The following is a 16,367-nucleotide window of genomic DNA, read 5'->3' as shown; positions in this document are numbered from 1 at the left end:
TTTGAGCGATTTCTATTTTCTGGCTTTTGTGAATAGTGCTAATATGGATGTGTACCTACAGGTGTTGGCATGAATTCTTGTTCCCATTTTATTGAAGGGGAAACTGAGGCTGGGGTTAAGTAACTTGCCTCAGACCTCATCGCAGAAAAGCCCTGGCACAAGGAAAGCCTCGGTCTGGATCCTGAGGAAGAGTGAGCTCTCAGGCCCCGCCGCCGCCACCACCTCTTCCTTTTTAGGTCTCTGGCTCTCGTGTGGCTCTCGTGTGTTCTGACCGTTGGGTGTGATGGCCACCGGCCGGGGGACCAGAGAAGTTCAGTTTTGTTCTCTGAGGCAGACACCCTGCAATCATGTCGTTTCCCAGAGAGGCTGGGACTTCTGCAGTAGTCAGTGAGGAAGCACCTCTGAGATCCGGATTCCCGTCTGTGAGGCATCTGTCACAGGCTGTCAGCCGGGCTCTGCCGTAGCCCCTCTGAGCTTGGCCCTGATGGGATTTTAGCCCCAGCCCCCTTGTCCGCATCAAGACGATCTCCACTGACCCAGCATTCTTAGCACTTGAGGGAAAATGTTCCCGTGGGTAGCTGGATGCTAAGGATATGACTCTCTTTAAATTGAGGATATTAGTAAGAAGTAATGAGTGCTTGTTACAAAAATATCACAGAATACAGAGATCTATAAAGCAGGAAGTGAAAGAAACAACTCTCCCAAACCCACAGCCACATTCAAGTTAAATGGTCTCCCCACATTCCCAGAAGACGCCATGCCCATCTGCCCCTTCTCCTGAAGTGCCTTTCTACCCTTCTCTACTTGCCAGCCAGGGCCCAGTATAAATGCTACTGTGGAGGACCTTTCTGGACTTCTGCGGTCCGCAGTGAGCTCCTCCTCCTGTGACTGTTTCTCTCCAGGTGGCATGACACAGGGAAGGACTAGGAAAGGCTGCTCTAGAGAGCGGGAGTTAAACGCCAGCAAAATCCCTGAAAAGACCTGGAAGTAGTTATCTGTGAGGAGGGGGACTTGTGAAGAGAGAGTAGTGCCAGGCTTTTCCATTTTGTCTTAAACCTTCTAGAGCTAGTTAGCTCAGTAAACACTGGGCACAAGTAACTCTGTTAAAATCCTGGTGAATTGTGTGAGGTGGGGCGTTGGGGCTAGTCCTTGATGACTGGTGCATTTTGCTTTCTCTTGGCGTCCCGCACCTCCCAGCTTTGGAAACCAGGTGGCATTTCAGAGATTGGCTGCTGAGTCCCGGAGGCCCAGCTGTCTACGGGCTTGCGTCTCCTTCCAGGGTGCCAGCCCCCATCCATAGCTCCTGAGCATACCTGGAGGTCCTGGGAATTTGGATCTTCTGGAAGGGGTGCAGGTGCTGGTCTAAGTTTTCATTTTCACACTCCAGAAAAATCTCTTTTCTCTCCATCAGCCTCCTGAATGGGAGCCCCATGCTGCACAAGACCTCTGCTCCAAAGCCCTCACACAGTCCCATGTCTTATTCTGTTAAACTGAGCTCTGTCAGGGGAGGGGAGCTGGGTCTGAGTCACAGCTTTTCTTTTTGTGCACCGTGCCTCAGTTTCCATGATGATAAAACGGGGACGAACACAATAATACCTATCTCATGGGTTGTTAAATTAGACAAAGTGTGTCAGGTGCTTAGAAAAATCTCAGGCACAGGCACATAGGTACATATGGTACAAAGGAAGTACCAGATAAGGGTAAGCTATTATTATATTCCTTTTTGTTTCTAGGACTCTTTTCTGACCATGGTAAGAAGAGTGAGCATAGCGTAGTGTAGACCGATGTCATGGAAAGACCATGGGCTTCGGAATTGGGTTACTCTGGGTTCTAATCCCAGCTCTATAGTCATGGGCATGGGTCGCCAACTTCAGCAAGCCTCTGATCTCCCCACAGCAGTACACGTTCTAGCATGTTCTAAGGCACACAGCTCAGAAACATTTGACTGCAGCTTGCAGCCTCCCTTCTTTGACAGGAGCATTGGCCAAAGAGCCTTTGTTTAGTAAAATCATGAAGTCACAGAATGTCCGGCCTGGTTGAGACGCCCCATATCCCATGGTTCCAACCCTCATTTTACAGAAGAGGAGACGGCCCTTGGGGAGGGTGTTTCCCTGAGACTCCGTGGCTGATAGCAAAGGGGCTGGGATGAGAATGGGGGCCTCCTGAGCCTCGCCCACCATGGCATAAACACTGAGGGTCGCCTGTGCCTCTTGCAGAGCCAGAACCACGAACCAGCCAGAGAGAAGATTGGAAGACAGTGGCTCTATTTTGAAATAGCCTGGCCTGAGGGGAAACAGGAATCGCGCAGGGCAGAACTAAGTCCCCTCCACAGGCCTGGACCAGCCAGCCCTCAGTAAATGTGAGTCACCGTCATTACCATCACCATTATTGTCTTTAGGGCCAAGTAGCCACAGCTGGTGGGAGGCCAGTCCCTCTGTGCCGTGACTCCTGAACACGGGTGCCCATCAGAGGTGCCTGTTAAAACACAGATGGCTGGGACCCACTCCCCGAGCTTCTGATTCTACAGGTCCAGTCGGGCCTGAGAATGTGCATTTCTAACAAGTTCTGGGCTGACGCTGATGCGGTAGGTCCAGGGTTGCCACTTTGAGAACCACTGTGTTGGCCTGGCCCTTGCTCCTGAGCGTGGTCCTGGGACCTGCCTGGTAGAAATGCAGAATCTCAGGCCCCACCCCGGACCTGCGGCATCAGAAGCCTTGCCTTAGCAGGATTCCCAGTCGTCTGTGTGCATATTGTGGTTCGAGAAGCAGACGTCCCCACCGTGGCTGCAGAGCAGAAGCACCAGGAGACCTTTGGAACCCCCTGATCCCCAAGCCCCAGCTCCCGCTAATTAAGTCAGAGTCTCTGGGAGCGAGACTCAGAAATCAGGAGTCTGTGATTCCAGTGTGGCCACGTCTGAGAACCACCAGCTAGAGTCCACAGCGGCAGCAGGAGGGCCTCAGGGACCATAAGTTCCAACCCTGGCATTTGACCGAGATGCAAATCAGATGCAAATCGGAACCACAGCGGCCTGCCCGAGGTCCCACGGTCGGGAGGTGACCCATCCAGATGATTCTTCCACCAGCTCTTTCAATTCTAAGTCCCCTTAGTACAGCTCCATGGTAGCTGCTGTTGACGTACCAGGGTCTGCGGGCATCCGTCGCCCCTTGGAAGACAGGCCTGCTCGTTGGAAACGGCCTCTGCTGCATCCCAGAGCAGCCTTCTGTGCCGTGTGCCCGTTGGCTGTGCCAGGGAGATGGTGCACATAGCATTAGGGGCGCCCTGAAGGCCGGCTCTGCTCGCAGCGCCTCCAACAACAGGGACAGCGATGACAGCACCCATCCATGGGGCTGTGGTGTGTGCGGATTAAGGGCTTATGGGACAATCAGTGACTTGCTCACCGGGAGCACTTTATAAATGTGAATTACTATTTCAGTAACTGGGTGACCTTGGGTAAGTCACGTGACCTTGAGCAGTCCACATCCTTTCACTTCTCTGTGACTCCGTTTCCCCCTTTGCTAAGTGGAGGTAGGGAGAGGACTGGCCTCACAGGGTGGTTGTGAGGAGGAGGTGAAATCGTGAGTCTGAAGCCCCAAGCTCAGTTTCCTGCACACAGCTGGCATCCACGAATAGTGGCTGTGGCCGTGTGTCATGGACTGAAAGCCTGAGCAAGAGTAAGTTCTGGCTGGAGCAGGCTCTGAGTTGGGCCGGTCCTGACTCTCCAGAAGGAGCATCTAAAACCAGGGGGATTAAAGGTTTCTGGGGTATTTTTGTCTGGAGAAAAGCTTATAATGTCCCTCATCCTCATTGATGTAAAAGATTGCCGTGCCAGGGCAGATATACTATGTGTGATCCAAGAGGGCAGAGTAGCAGTTATCATGTAGTTCATGAACGAACTCTAACAGTTAAAACCATTCTGTAGAAAGGAGGGTGAGCTCCCCATCACCGGAGGTATTCAAGAACTTTACGCCCTCTGGTGGAGACATTAAAAGAATTTCAGGTCTGGGCGCCTGGGTGGCTCAGTCGTTAAGCAGTTAAGCATCTGCGTTCAGCTCAGGTCATGATCCCGGGGTCCTGGGATCGAGCCCCGCATTGGGCTCCCTGCTCGGCGGGAAGCCTGCTTCTCCCTCTCCCCCTCCCTCTGCTTGTGTTCCCTCTCTCACTGTGTCTCTGTCAAATGAATAAATAAAAAAATCTTAAAAAAAAAAAAGAATTTCAGGTCTGAGATTGGAGGCTACATAGTGTTTCCCAAGTTTGCTTATTGCTAAGAATCACCTGGGAATATTTATTAAAAACACAAATTCCCCGGTGGTCATTGCAGATGCACTGGAGCAGAATTTCAGGCGTGGGGGCCTAGGATTCACCTCTCCACATGATTCTTACTGGGAAGTTTGGAAAACATGGGCTAAATGGCCTCCAGTCTCCTAATTCTGAGATTCTGTGGAAAAAAAGTTGATGTGGAAATAAGACACTGTGGGCGGGCTCAGGTCACACTCCCACAGCCTTGGGAGTCCTGCTTCTTGGCCAGGCCTCGGAGCCCCTGGGCACACCAGCTTGAGTCCCCCACACTTTCTCCTTTGGGGCTGTAACTGGGTCAGCAGGGGTCTGCCACCCTCTCTGCCTCCCCCATACTAGACCCTGTCACCAGTCCTGGCTCTCGGCAGGGACTGACCCGGGGGCACAATTCTGTGTTTCTGAGAAACAACACGAGTTTGACCCAGCCCTCCTGACTCCCTGCAGTCTGTTTTGTTTACTTTTCCGATTTTGCTTGTTTTGCCCTGGTTCTGCCCACCAGTGACTTTTCATTAGGCATTCATTAGGCTTAACAAGATAACCTTTAATGAAAGACCTGTGCATTGTGAATAAAAGCTACTTTATTAACACAAAGCACTATCATAATTAGAGGCTTAGGGAGATGCAGTTTGGCCTTTTGCAATAATAATTATAATTATGAGAATAATCTTGCTTTGTGTTTATTACAGTGCCTTCCTGCAAGCTTCTCTGTTCTCTGCTGCAGCTCAGATATCAGTGGCGGGGGAGGGCACTGGAGAGTCCTGCTTAAATCCAGCTGCTGTCCAGATGCTGCTATTGTCCCCTGTTGTTAGTACCCCTGAGTCCCCCTTGGGGTTTTTGGGCTTGCATGCAGCATCCACTCGCATGAAATGTTCCCATGCCAGAGCCTCCCTCACTGAGGACTTGCTGAGCAAGGGCAGGGCTCTAGGAAATTGTAGGACGTGGCAGGTCTCCAAGGGGGTGTCCCAGAGCAATGCAAGTCCTCTGGGCCTTTGCTTGTGCCTTGGCCCACATCTGGGCTGCCTTCCCTCTCCTCTGACTCTAGTAATCTCTCATCCATCAGCATCTAGCCTGAATCAAGGGTGACCAACTCTCCGGAATTGCCTAGGACTGAGGAGAGGTCCCCCAGGACGCAGGACTTTCAGTGCCAAAATTGGGAACGTTCCGAGCAAACCAGGACAAGCTGGTCACCCTGCTGGAATCTTTGCATTCAGATTCTTTGTCCTTCGTCATCTTGCCAAAATGCCCTTGGACAATTTACCTATCAACACGGGCCTCACTTTCCACCTGTGAGGGTAACTCATGGTGGTTATGGGAATTTAATGAGTTAATATATAAAAAGTGCCTATTACCGTGCCTGGCACATAGTGAATACTCAGCAACGTTAGCTATGTTTGTTTTGTTGAGTTGAGTGAGACCTTTGAGATCCCCTGGCCTCCATGTGGTTCATGCATCCTCTGGGTGGTGACTGCTTGGTCATACCCCCCTGATGTGGCCCTCACTTCCTCACAGGGGAGCCTTTTCCTTTATGGCGGGTGAACTATTCCCTGTACCGTCAGCTGTTCCATAAAGAATGGGACCCTCTTCTTGATGACATCCCATGGCTTCTTGAGGATGACTCACCTGTCTCCAGTCTGGGTCTTCTCTTCCCTGGGCAGGGTACCCCCTCCGTTAGTGAGACCTGGCCCCAGCCATATCCTAGCTGTGTCCTCTGTAAGGAGTGCTGCGTGCTCCCGTAAGCGCCAGGGCCCAGCATGGAACTTGGCTCAGCTTAGGAGGCTTTTCTCTACTGCAGACAGGTGTGGCGGGTATAGATGATACCCGTGCTTTGAATTAGATCTGAGAAGAATTTCCTGAGAACAAAAGGGGACTGGCCTCTGTCCCCAGAATCACGTGCCCTGAACTAGAAAAGCCTACAGGACTTTTTGGCCAAGGCCCTGTTTCCCTTTGAGATGCTCTGCATAGATTCGCCTTTCTCTGGCTCGGCCCAGGGACAGGTACCTAAGTACTTCTTAAGGGGGCAGGATAGTAGAATGGTTAGGACCCGTGGCTTCCTGAACAGCTTAACCATCTCAATCTTACTCCCCTTCTTTTAGCTGTATGACCTTGGGCACGTCACTCCATTGCAGTTTCCTCATTCATACAGAGAGGATAGTTCTGACAACCTAGCACATGTGAAATAGTAAGTGGTACTATTTATGGCTATTATTATCCCCATCCCCCAAGGAACGAGCATGAGATAGATCACTCCTTGTGCACAGGTGGGGAGAAGACTGAGCAGGGTTGAGACCTGTTCCTGCATGTCTGAGTACCTGGATCTCCATATTCTTGTCCCGGGGACCGTGGAGAACTGTTCCTGAGATCATGGACCTGTCCTCTCAGCAGGAATTGGAGTCCCCGTGCAGCGTGAGTGGCTAGTGATGTGGCCGGGATGGGGCGCATTTGCATCATGTCCCAGCAGAGCCCTTTGCCATCGGTGGGGTGCTGTACCCCTCCAACATGCACGCCAGCCTCTGGGAGGTGGTTCTGGGGTCAAACGGTGGGTAGAACAGATGGCATCCCTAAGAACAAAAAAAAATCCTAGGGAAGTCACTAGGCACAGTGGGGAAAGGTGCCTGGCACACAGTAGGGCTATTACGGAGAATAAACAAGAGCAGCACGCGTGAATACATTCCAGGCCCTCAGCACCCTCGGATGGGGGTGGCCGTATGCTTCTGTGACTTAGGTCGGTTGGCCAGATGAGGCTGCAGAGGCCTGCGTTGCTTGAATTGGAGACTGGAAAAGGGGAGAGTGTATGGTTGGGATGGTGCGTGGGTGGCCCAGGTGGCAGGAAGGAGGTTGCAGGCTGGGCGTTTCTGGGCTGATGTACTCAGGGAAGACAGCTGTTCTGAGGACGCTTGGAAATAACCTGAATGGCCTTATGGCTTTACGTCTCTTCTGCCAACATCGTGAGCACTTTCTCTCGCTTTGTGGGGAGTGGGGTGCGCTGCACAATTGATTCTTGGTGCCTGAGTCCTGAAGCTTTTGCTCCACTTCAATACGGAGAGTTCTTTCTTTTATGGGTCTTTCTCATTTCTCTTATTGATGAGGAGCTGGCTGCCCTCGGTTTATACTTGAATTTACCAGGTTATTTTTTCCAATCAAAGCTGTTTTTATGATAAGTTAACTTTTCTATTTTAAAAGTGAAGTATCATTATATATGCTTGAGAAATATTTTTATTTAAATATGTAGTGGTACTTTGCCTATTTTATATAAAATAAACATCGGGACTGTAAGTAGTAATAAATTGCTCCAATCCTTTGTAATAACTATTTGACACTGTGATTATTTTCCTCTTTCCCAGGCATATGTACTTTTTTACCTAGTTTTACATGTGTTACAGGGTGCATATAATTTTTTTTATTCTGCTTTAAAAAATGCTGTAACTTGAATTATTAAACAAGAAAAACAATGGACAGACTTAGGTCGATAATACTATTTAAGAAGGTCTACCAACACTGGAGAGGGTGGGGAGAAATACCAGAACTCCAGATAGAAAAACGGCAAGAGATGTGAACAGGATTTGCCACAAGAGAAATAAAAATGGTTAATTATCCATGAATGATAATCCATCTCATTATTGAAAGACCTGCTGATTAAAAGCAAGGGATGCCATTTCCCCTGATCATATTAGCAAAGATTTTTTTTTTTTTAACGATCCTCTTACCTATTGGACAGAATGTATGTTAATTGGCTTAAGTACTCTGGAAAGCAGTTTGGCAATACATCAGGAGCCATGTGTTTATTTGTTTACTAATGATATTTTTCTGCTTGTGAACATCTTATGTTCTTTTCTCATCTCTCTCTGGTGGTCTTAATTTTTTTGACTGAATTATATTGAGAATTTTAAATAATAAAGATAACTTTTTAATCAGATTTTTGAGTTAATTAATTAATTTAAGAGAGAGAGCATGAGTGGGAGGGGCAGAGGGAGAGGAAGAGAGAATCTCAAGAAGACTCCATGCTGAGCACAGAGCCCGATGTGGGGCTCCATCTCATGATCCTGAAATCACGACCTGAGCCAAAACCAGGAATCAGTTGCTTGACCAGCTGAGCCACCCACGTGCCCCAAATAGAACTTTATTTTTAAGTTTTTTTATTTATTTATTTAAGTAATCTCTACACCCAACGTGGGCTCGAACTCATGACCCGGAGATCAAGAGTAGCATGCTCCACTGACTGAGCCAGCCAGGCGCCCCTGAAGATAACTCTTTATCCTATTTGTAGATCCTTTTCACAATCTGTTGGCTTATTTTTTTAAACATCCAGGTCTATTGATCTGTTCTTTGTGATTCTGTTATTGCTCCTAGGTTTCAAAAGTCATCTTCACTTAAGAAGTTGTATAAATATTAAAGTCTGTTTACTTCTGATTTTGTTTGATTTCAAAAATATTTCAAGGGTAATTCTGTCTAGAATTTACTTCAATTATTATTATTATTATTTTTAATTAGAGAGGGAAGAGGGGAGGTCAGATGGAGAGGGAGAGAGAGAATCTTAAGCAGGCTCCATGACGTGGGGCTTGATCTCACAACCCTGAGATCATGACCTGAACTGAAATCAAGAATCTGATGCATAACCAGACTACCCAGGCGTCCTAAGTTTACTTTGATTCTTAGGTTAATTGAGAGTCTCTTTTGTTTTCCCAGAATTGTTAATTGGCTATTCTGATATCAGTTATTAACCTTTCCCCTCCCCAATTTATTTGTGAGGCCTCCTTTCGTGTTTATAAAATTATGACATGTTATTTATAGACCACATTTTCCAGACTATTTTCTTTCTATAATCTATTTTTCCTATTGCCCTCTGTTTTAATTATTGTAATCTTAAAACATTGGTTATCCCCCTACCTTCTCCTCTTCTAGGGAGCCTTGCTTGCTTAATTCCCTAGCTGAAATTTAAAACCATTTCAAAAAATGGTTTTGGGTTTTAAAGTTAAAAAAAAAAAGAACAAAGAACTTTCTGGATTTTCAGAAGGAATTACATTAAACAATCTATAAACTGATTTCTGAAACAGATCACTATCATTTCAATCTTTTGATTTGTGATTAACGAGCATATTCTGTATCTTCACATACAAATCTATTTTTTTTAGCATTTCTTAATTTTTTAAAATTTATTTAAATTCAATTTAGTTGACATGTAGTGTATTATTAGTTTCAGGGGTAAAATTTAGTGATTCATCAGTTGCATATAACACCCAGTGCTCATTCCATCACATGCTGTCACTAATGCCCATCACCCATTTAGCCCATCTCCTGCACCCACCGCCCCTCCCACAACGCTCAGTTTGTTTCCTATAGTTAAGAGTCTCTTATGGTTTGCCTCCCTCTCTGTTTTCATCTTATTTTATTTTTCCCTCCCTTCCCCTATGTTCATCTGTTTTGTTTCTTAAATTCTGCATATGAGTGAAATCATACGGTATTTGTCTTTCTCTAACTGACTTATTTCACTTAGCATAATACCCTCTAGTTCCAAAGACATCTTTGTGAACTTTTTTCTCCTTTTCTTAATATTGGTCAGATACATTTTCCATTCTGCTTATCTCTATATATTTTATATGATTATTGCCGTTTGAAGTAGGATCTTTAAAAATTATATTTTATTGCTGACATATGGGAATATTACTGAATTTTGCATATGTGTTTTGATTAGCCACTTCGCTGAGACCTTTTTAATTTGCATAGTTTGTCAGATGATTACTTTAGATTTTTGAGGCTCTGCAGCCATTTCATATGCACATGATAATCATTCTATCTGTTTCCAGTGTTTATATTTTCTATTTCTTTGGCCAGAACTTCCAAGATCATATTCAGAGATACTGGTGATGGAGGGCATCCTTATTTTGCTCTTTGCTTTCAAGGGAAAGCTTCTGACGTTTTCCTTGATGTTGCTTCTAGCTTGAATGAGATCTGTCGCTTTTACCCAAAGGGGCTGTTATGATTTACAACCACAACAAAGATTCCTTTCTAGCCCTAGCCCATTGTGCATCTGGCACAAAGTACTAGGAGAATAATTGTTTGGAAGTGTTTGCTCTTTCTAGAATCCCCAGCCTGCTCCAAACTTTGAGCCTACAGAGCTGGTCCATTTCCAGCCCTTGATCTCCCTCTACTGAGAAAGCCCCACTTCTGGGATTCGTTCCTCCCTGGCAGGACCTTGAACCCTCTTCTGCCAGCCCTACTGGCTGATGTAAGAGCCAGCGCCTGACATTGGACAGTGATAGGGCTAGAGTCACTCAAGCAGACTCCCCACTGAGCTCAGAGCCCCACTCAGGGCTCCACCCCAAGACCTGAGACCATGACCATTTTCGGGACCAGAGCCGAAATCAAGAGCCAGATGCTTAACCAACTGAGCCACCCAGGTGCCCCAAGACACTTCTTAATAGGATGCCCTATAGAAGACCCCTGTGGATTTTCAGTTTTCTGGACTTCTGCCCTTGCCCCATCTGTCCCCTTTCTCAGACCAGCTCCATGAGATTGCCAGTACCCCTACTTTGCCCTCCGAGTGTTCTGGAGCACTGCCGACCCTGTGCTCTGGAGGTCTTCCCAGTCCAGGGGGAAAACAGACACAAAACAAGGGTAACCCAGTACAGGATGAAGAGGTTCTCATTCGTACTCTATGAGACTCCGAGATTGGAGCAACCAACTGCCTAGAGCAGTCAGAGAAGGCTTTTAGAGGAGGTGACATTTGAGCTGGTCTTAGAGCAAGGGTAGAAATTCTATGAGGCAGATGAGAGAGAAGGGCTTCAATTATGATTATTTCGACAGACTTTGCATTACTGTTGCTGTTCAGAATGGGATCTGTAAAAACTATATATCATTACTGGCATGTAGGAATATTAATTGAATGTTGCATAATTATTTTGGAGTGATCTCTAAAGGCTTAGGGGCCCAGGGGAGTCCGGCCTCTTTGGGGAAAAAGACAGGTTTGCAGAGAGATGGGACAGTGCTGTCTGAGTTGGTTAGTGCTCCTGGGGTTCAGGGGTTGGAGGAGGGTGACCCCCAATAATGGGGATGATCCAGGAAGATTTCCAAAGAGATGGGTTGGGAGCTGGCCTTGAAGCATGGAGAGGATTTGGGTAGAGTGGGAAGGGGAGGGTAAAGTGGAAGAGGCGGAGAGAAACAGCATCCCCATCCCCACTGTGCACCTGCCAGGCACATTTAATACTTTTCATATTTAATTTTCCTGACAGCTCTGCTCGGTAGATGGTAGTAGTACCCCTGTTCTGCAGATGAGGAAACTGAGGCTCAGGGACTTTAAGTCACTTATCATAGCTGGAGAGCCTAGTTTCTGAGCTTCCATGCCTTTAGTGCGGCCCTGCTGTCCTATGTACACAATTGCTTTCTCCAGATAGAACTCACATACCATACAGTTCACCCACTTCAAGTGGACAATTCAGCAGTTTTAATATATTCCCAGAGTCATGCAACTATCATCACCATCCAGTTTTAGAGCCCCCACCCCTGAGCTGCCCAGCCCTAGGCAACCACTACCCTGCCTTCCGTGTCTAGACATGCGCCTGCTCTGGACATTTCATGTCAATGGCCTCATAAAATACGTTTGGGACTGGCTTCTGCCACTGAGCATCCTGTTTTCAAGGTTTATACACACTGTAGCATGTATTGGTACTTTGCTTCTTTTTATGGCCAACAATATTCTTTTTTTTTTTTTTTTTAAGATTTTTATTTATCTGTCAGAGAGAGAGAGAGAGAAAGAGAGCACAAGCAGGGGGAGCGGCAGGCAGAGGGAGAAGCAGGCTCCCTGCTGAGCAGGAGCCGGATTCGGGACTCGATCCCAGGACCCTGGGATCATAACCTGAGCCGAAGGCAGACGCTTAACCGACTGAGCCACCCAGGGGCCCCAAACAATATTCTTTTTGATGGATAATACCACATTTTGCTTATCCACTCGGTCTGCAGATGGACGGGTGGGTTGTTTGCACGTTGGAGTGTTGTGAGTAATGCGGCAGTGAAGGCCCCCGTGTGATGTGTTTTCAGTTCTCTCCGGTGTACCCCTGCGAGTGGAATTGCTGGGTCATGGGGTAATGCCAGGCTTACCCTTTGGGGAAATGGCCAGACTGTGCCCCACGGCAGCCTCCCGGCTGCCTCTGACGCAGGCTTGCCTTCGGAGTGACAGGGCTGGGAAGAAGGGCAGACCACGAAGTCTGTGTGAACAGCCTGTTTTCCAAGGCGACTGTTACAGAGTAGTGTTGAGATGGTGGCCTCACCATGGAGTCTTCGGTGACTGCAGAGGGCGGACTCAGCAGGGGCTCAAGGACACTGCCGTGAGTGCCCGTTGTCCTGAGCGGGCACAGCCACCCCTGCTGTACTTGAGCTCCTAGGCCGTGCTCCCAGACAAGGTGCTGTGCCAAACCCACGGGTTCAGGGTGCGAGAGAGGACGGGTGTGACCCATGGTGATGAGGGCTCTCGGAAGAGGGAGGGCGGGCTTTCGAGCCTGGCACAGGGGAGACAGGTGAGAGAGAAAGGAGGTGGGGAGCAGAGGCAGGGTCGGGGGCTATGCGGTGTGGGGCGAGTCCCCAAGGAGCTGTGGCTAACTCTGCTCTGTCTCTGTTCTCTGGCTGCAGATCTGGCTGAGTGCAAGCTGGTTTCCTTCCCCATTGGCATCTACAAGGTCCTGCGGAATGTCACCGACCAGATCCACCTCATCACGCTGGCTAACAATGAGCTCAAGTCCCTCACCAGCAAGTTTATGACCACGTTCTGTCAGCTCCAAGGTAGGCCCCGCTCAGCCCAGCTGGGAGGGCATGGCCAGCCCTCGGCCTTCAGGCGCCAGCCCTGTGTGGACAGTGTCCACTGGGGCCAGGGTCGGGTCAGCTAGACTTGGGAAATCATTCCCGAGGGAGGCTCCAAGGCTGGACCTGTGTCCTTTCTACGGCCTGGAGGTCTCTACTTGTTGCTCCTCCCTCTAGCTCGTTGTGAATCAGATCAACTGATGGTCAAGGGTGTGGGTTCAGGGGTGATTGTCTTGTTCAGAACAGACCGGTGGACTTTGTGGGGTCCCGAGGCCCACAAGGAGTTATTTCTCAGTAGGCTTGAACAAGCCCCCTTCCTACCACCCTGGCCCAGGTTTCCCACGCTGCTTGCTTGGGTCAGGAGTGACAGGCACTGGGGAGGTTGGAGTTTGCTGTCCTGAGCACACACAGCAAGTGGACAAAGGTGCTTGGCCGGGCGACGGGCAGGTGACAGGCAGGTGACAGGCAGGTGGGCACTGTGGATTCTCTTGAAATGGCTTCTCCAGCTGGGCGAGCTAGATGCAGTGGCCACCACAGTGCCCGTCCCCTCTCCATAGAGCAGCCCCTCTACCCTTCCAAGAGAGTCCCCTGCCGCTCAGTGAGCCATGGGTGGGAGAATTGGGGAGGGCACAGGGGGCATAGGAGAGGCGAGTTGTGCCTTCTGGAATTCTATCTGCTAGGGGCATGAAACAGGTCTCAGGGCCTGTTTAGAGAAACGAATAAGTCAAATGCTGATGCAGTAGGAGGGACGTGCACAGACATAGCTCACACGATCGATTTTTGGCATCCTAGGGGAGGTGAGGGCATCGGGCAGAGCCCCGAGTGGAGAGGGAGGCGTGAATTGGCAAACGCAGCCCAGGGACAAGCAAGCTACAGGCAGACCTGGAAAGGCCATCAGCTAGCTGCAAGCGTGTGGGCCAAGGAGGAAGGATTGGTCTGCAGTGTCATTTCTGAGTGACGCTCACAGGGCTCGCTGCACTGGTGCCTAAACCACGGGGGGGTGAGGGGTCCTAGGGCAGCCCTTGGCTCCCCGGGGCACCGTGGGCACTTTCAACCAGGCTAATTTTCCCATCCGTCCTTTTCTCGTGGCTGCTTCCCTGCATGGATGAGATGGGCCCTCACAGCCAGCAGGGCCCATGGACCACAGCGCTCAGCCCTGGCAGAAATTAGAATCATCTGGGGCACTTTTCTACAAACATAGTTGCCTTAGCTCCACCCCAAGACCAGTTGAGTCAGAATGTCTGAGTATGGGCCTGGTGATTGTCTTTTAAAACCTATTCCAGGCATGCTGAAGTGCTGAGGTTGAGGCCATGGCTCGGGTTATAGACGCGAATACCTAAGAGACTAGCATGTGAGTGAAGAGCATCTGGGCGTGAGACTGGTGGGGACTGCGGCAAACTAAAACGTGCCCTGCTCAGCTTCAGCCAGATACGCCACAGGAGTGTTCTGTTTTATTCAGTAGAAGCTAGAGAGAGGGGTTTAATGGGGATTGTATCAATTTTTATATAATCTGGAAGCCGATGAAACTCTTGCATGGTCGATTTAGCCCATGAGCCATCAGCTGGAAGAATCTCCCGTAATCTATCAGAGCTGTCTCTGCCATGGCCTTTCGTGGATGGAAAAGGAAGGTCAGGGAGAGGAGGCTTGTCAAACATCTCGGAGCCACACACCCACGTCCACCACGCGGGCCAGGGCTGCCTTTCCAGGCCACCTGCGGTAGCCCATGGGTCCCCTCGACATGTTTGCTTCCCAGACGAGAGTTGAAAGATCGAAAATGCATGGTGGGTGCTGCAGGAAGGGCAGTGAGGTAGCACGAGCGTTCATTTGTGCTCTCCTTCATTCAGCTTTCCCTTGAGCACCTGCCGTATTCCAGACGTCTATCTGGAGGCTGAGGAACAGAGACTAGTAGACCAGGTCCGTCCCTCAAGCAGCCCAGGGTCTCTGAACGGACTTGTCCACAGCACCAAGTCCTGTGATGCTGGTGTGGAGGACATGTTGAGGCCGCCGGGAAGGAAACTTCATGTTCCCTGCGAGTGGCGTGGGCAGCGGGTGGGTATGGAAAGCAAGGGCTTTCAAAGGACTTGACATTTGGCAGCGCCTTGGTGGATGAATAAGTAGGCCCTCTCCAGGGGGCACGGTGACACATGCCAGAGAAATGCATGTGGAGCCCTGCGCATTTGTGCCTTCGCTACGGAAATGTGTTTATCATAATACCCTTCCCGTCAGAGGTCCATTGAAGGATGCAGTTGGCCCTCCCTCCCTGTGGCTGGCGGCTCCTGACTCCCCCACGGCGCCCCGGATCACAAAAGGAAAGCTGTGCTGTATGCAGTAATTGGACCTCACAGAGGTGGTGACAGCAGGAGCTGGTGGTGGGCTGGGGACCGGGGCAGGGAGGGGCTGGGGCTGAGAGCCGCACCTGGCTCCTGGAGCCATGGCTCTGGGCCCCAGCCTGGATTTGTGGTTTCTCTTTCAAGTTGAAAAACCCTCTCCTTTTATGTGTGGAAGGGAAGCTTGAATAGGGCTTTGCTGGCTTGCCAGCTTCCTCTGCTTGGCTCTTGATGGAGGAGGAGGACTGCCCTGCTGTTGGGGGGGACGCCGTGTCTGCCTCCTCCCCACCTGCCACATTGTCTCCGGTGGGCGCCCTGGGGACTGGCTGCTGCTGGGCTTATGGCCCCCTCGGAGTTGGGTCATCTTTAAATGATTCCATGCCCCGGATGCCCTTCACCGGGGTTCTAGAAGAAGAAAGCAAAACACGAGAAAGCCCGTGGCACCGGTGGAATCCATGCGAAGGGCAGGCACGCCCTGTGGAGTGCGTCTCATTGTCTGACTCCGGCTCTTCTGTCCCCTCTTCTCCCGGGTGCCTGTCTCCCCACTTCCTCCCGATACGAGTCAGTCAGCTCTTCTCATGACCGTGTCCGGGGCCTGCACACCTGTGGAGATCCACAAAAGCCACCCAGCTGAGAAGCAGAGGCTGTTTATTCAGAACCGGCTCTAGTTGGTGGGGGGTAGCCGGCAGCTGTCACCGGGGTCTGGCAGAGACTCAAAGGCAGGCAGAGGAGTGGGATAAAAGGGAAGGCTGTGCCCCGCTGGGGGGGAGGGGGGAGCTGGAGGCGGGCCAGCTCGCAGCGGGCATCCTGTGTAATTGGTTAGGGTGCCTTTTGGCTTTCTCCAGTCGACCTGAAGCTGTCCGTTGGTAATCAAGTCCTGGCCATTTGGGGCCGATTGTTACGGGAGTCATATTTGGCTAACTGGACCGTCCATAGAGACTGCCGTCTGAGTCCCTGCGA

The 16,367-nt window shown here is 49.8% G+C and overlaps 1 protein-coding gene across 3 annotated transcripts in view; it reads left to right on the top strand.

Moving 5' to 3' along the window:
* Positions 1–16,367, top strand: part of LRRC20 (leucine rich repeat containing 20) — an 84,301-nt gene that overhangs the window by 28,298 nt on the left and 39,636 nt on the right. For 2 of the 3 annotated variants that reach the window (XM_021700019.1, XM_021700021.1), the window contains one exon: positions 12,913–13,062. The exons of the other annotated variant lie outside the window; for it this stretch is intronic. In XM_021700019.1, the coding sequence (XP_021555694.1) occupies positions 12,913–13,062 (150 nt within the window). The remainder of the gene's footprint in view (positions 1–12,912; positions 13,063–16,367) is intronic. 3 annotated transcript variants of the gene reach the window in all.

Source organism: Neomonachus schauinslandi, chromosome 6 (genome assembly GCF_002201575.2).
Source record: "Neomonachus schauinslandi chromosome 6, ASM220157v2, whole genome shotgun sequence".
NCBI classification, from domain to species: Eukaryota; Metazoa; Chordata; class Mammalia; order Carnivora; family Phocidae; genus Neomonachus; species Neomonachus schauinslandi.
Note: the sequence above shows the minus strand (reverse complement) of the source record. Positions and strands in the feature narration are given on the sequence as shown.